The sequence below is a fragment of the Octopus sinensis genome, unplaced genomic scaffold, assembly GCF_006345805.1.
Source record: "Octopus sinensis unplaced genomic scaffold, ASM634580v1 Contig14194, whole genome shotgun sequence".
Classification (NCBI taxonomy): domain Eukaryota; kingdom Metazoa; phylum Mollusca; class Cephalopoda; order Octopoda; family Octopodidae; genus Octopus; species Octopus sinensis.
The window spans coordinates 13,676-16,729 of NW_021833138.1; the positions used below are offsets into that span (position 1 = coordinate 13,676).

General features: G+C 32.4%; 1 protein-coding gene across 1 annotated transcript; it reads right to left on the reverse strand.

Annotated features, from left to right (window-relative positions):
* Positions 1-1,773: 1,773 nt before the first annotated feature.
* Positions 1,774-2,720, reverse strand: LOC115230047 (the record flags this gene model as incomplete). Its single annotated transcript, XM_029800284.1, has 3 exons — positions 2,553-2,720; positions 1,927-2,206; positions 1,774-1,799 (listed from the first exon to the last, which is right to left on the reverse strand). Coding segments are annotated over exons 1-3 (474 nt in total), but the record flags the coding sequence as incomplete, so codon positions are not given.
* Positions 2,721-3,054: the final 334 nt, after the last annotated feature.

Here is a 3,054-nt window from a genome sequence, read left to right on the forward strand (position 1 = left end):
GGTATTCTTAATCATCTCTTATGTTGTTATTTTTAACAATTTTACATCAAACTAGTATTGGAGGTTAATTGGATAATTTTATTATTTCTTATATAGGAACTAAGATATTCATATGATTCACATATTTGGAGTATTTTTATAGCTGGATGTCTGACTTTTTCTTAGTATTGAGTAATCAAATGTGATGTGGGAGTGATGATATAGTTTGACAATACTGTTGCAGAGCTAAAGCCAACAATAGCTAGAACAAGATTTCAATTCATAAACAAGGAGCTTGAAGTTTTGTACCACAACATCATAGTAACTGAACCCATATTAAAATAAACTTCCATGATAGCCCTTTCCACCACTTCACCCCATAGTGAGCCATTACACATTAGCTGTAGGAAAATTTGAACTATTTCACCATCAATATAGTTACTTAACTCTTTAGTGTTCAGATTAATTTGTCAAATGTAATGCTTATCTGTTCACATTAATTTTGGTTTATTCAGGTTCAAGTGGGGTGTCCACAATATTTGCTTTTAACTTTGTTATTTTCTACACGCAGATTTGAAATTTTGTAAATGGGTGCTTATATGCTAGTGGTTTATAGTTACCTAATTTTAGCTGATCTTTCTGATTAAATTTGACTTTTATGGGCAGGTAAATTTAATTAACAGGTGTAAAAACAATAACATTGTGAATAAACACTAAAATTCATATTCTTAATACATCATTACCTGTTTGATACTAAAACTATCCCAGATGTCAACCGCCAACAATTTTGTTTTTCAAGATGAGGTACATTTATTTGTATTAATTAAAATACAGGTGTAATCGGTACAGGATTTTATTGTTTCTCTATATTTCATTCAAACATTTTCATTGAAAATAATGTACAAAACTCTTTTACTAGTCAATATACCATTGGCTATGTACTCTCATACAATTTAATTAATTCATTTACTTAATAGAATGCATCTAATAAAAAAAGCTCATTAACAGGTGAGACAAAGGTGAATACAGGTGTGTAACATACTGAAAATTAATATGTATTTCTCACTTTCACAAATTATTTATAATAAAATGAAAAGGAATATATGATAAAATAATATAGTTATGACATATTTCTGTGATGAAACTGCCCAAAGCACCCTTTACACAAGGGCACTTTGCAAAAGGAACACACATACGAAGTCTCAATCTGATACTTTTTTGCAGCGAACACAGCCTGCAAACTTTTTTTTTCTTTGATTTATCTTTTCAACTTTATGAAAGTCAATATTTTCTCTGTTGACATCCACCTCAGTTAATTTTGCTTTTCTTCCAGTTCTGTGCTTTCTAGAAGAAAAGCCCTCACATAACTGAGATGCGATGTCAACCCGAAATTTTAAATGGTCATAGTCCTTTGATGGCAGAGGTACCTTGTGGTTTTTTTACATATACAACATATGAATTAACTATAGCTAAATTAACTAAAAACCACAAAATGTACCACCGTCATTTCTTCCCAGGTTGACCAACTGAGTAATATGCCTGATATTGGTCAGATTTATCAACCCTACCTATATATTTGTTATAACAAATATTCACTAGGGGTTTCCCCTCAGCACCAATACCAGGTTGTTTATTAGTAGACAAAAATAAAATGTCTTTTGTCTTTGAAAGCAGTAGCTAATAAATTTTCCTTTTGCATTTGTAAAACGTCCCCTTTTTTTTCAATTTTGTTTTCATTTCATGGGGTAAACTTTTATGGTTGCCCATAACAGTATTGCACATGTAAATACTTACATGAGCAAGATTTTCTGCCAAAGCCACTGAAGGAAAAAAAAAAAAAAAAACGGTCAAAATAGAGGTGTCGGTGCTGATGGTGAAATGGTTCAGTAAGAGACCATACTACATCATGTCCCAATCCATATGGTCTGTTTCCATTATATTTTTTACCTGTGTAAACATCAAAGTTTACACAATATCCAGTGTCTGATTCACAAACTTCCCATACCTTGATTCCCAATTTAGTAGGTTTGGTAGGCATATACTGCTGAAAATGTACTCTGCCCTTATAGCATATCATGGCTTCATCTACACTGAGATTTTTCCCAGGTAGATACACAGTTTTATAATTATTAAAGAGTAAATCAATTACAGGACGTACTTTGTGCAGGGGATCGCAGTTTGGTTCGTTTTCGCTGGGGCCATTAGCAGAATCAGTTAAATGTAAATACTGAGATATTTTCAAATACCTCGTCTTCAACATTATACATGAGATATACGGATCGCCATACTTTATATGAGGACTCCAGTAATTCCACAGTCAAGGAAGCTGTTTAACACCAAACATAATATTGATTGTGAAAAACGATCTCAATTCCACAGTATAAGTTGGCTGCCATAGTGGATTGTTTCTTCCGCGAATAGAAATTATACATTGCGCATATTTGTTAGTTTCCTCTGTAACATTTTTCAAAAAAACTTTCCGGTAAAAATGAAAATAGATAGTCCAATGTGGACCAGTGTTTTCTGTGAAATCAAGAATAATGTTTGGTGTTCGACCAGGTTGCCATGTTTACGATATCATTTTCATCACTTTTGTTCTCAAAATCTTCCTTGTCTGACGAATAATCACTAATATCGATATCAGATCCGTTCGATGACAAAATACTCTTGTTTTCATTTATATTTTCTATATCATCAAGAGTAAAACCTTCAAAGTCGGGATCGCTTCTTGCTGACAACATTTCATTAAAAACTAAGGTACAAACTTCTCTTCAAACGTTGAAAAACCATGTGGTCTAAACATTTTCACAGTATTTATACTTGAATAAAAGCAGGAAAGGCTTCATTTCGCATTATCTCAAAGCTAAGAGAATTCAAAAACGTGATTTATCTTTTTTTTTTTAGCAATTTTGTAGAGCAGTCACGGATATGGCCGGATTTTGCCAGTGTGAACACTTTCTATTCATTACTCTCAAAGGGTGTGTGTATATATATATATATATATATATATATATATTACACATTCAGAATTTCCCATGTTGGCATTGGCTATTCAGGCCTATTGTACATCATTCC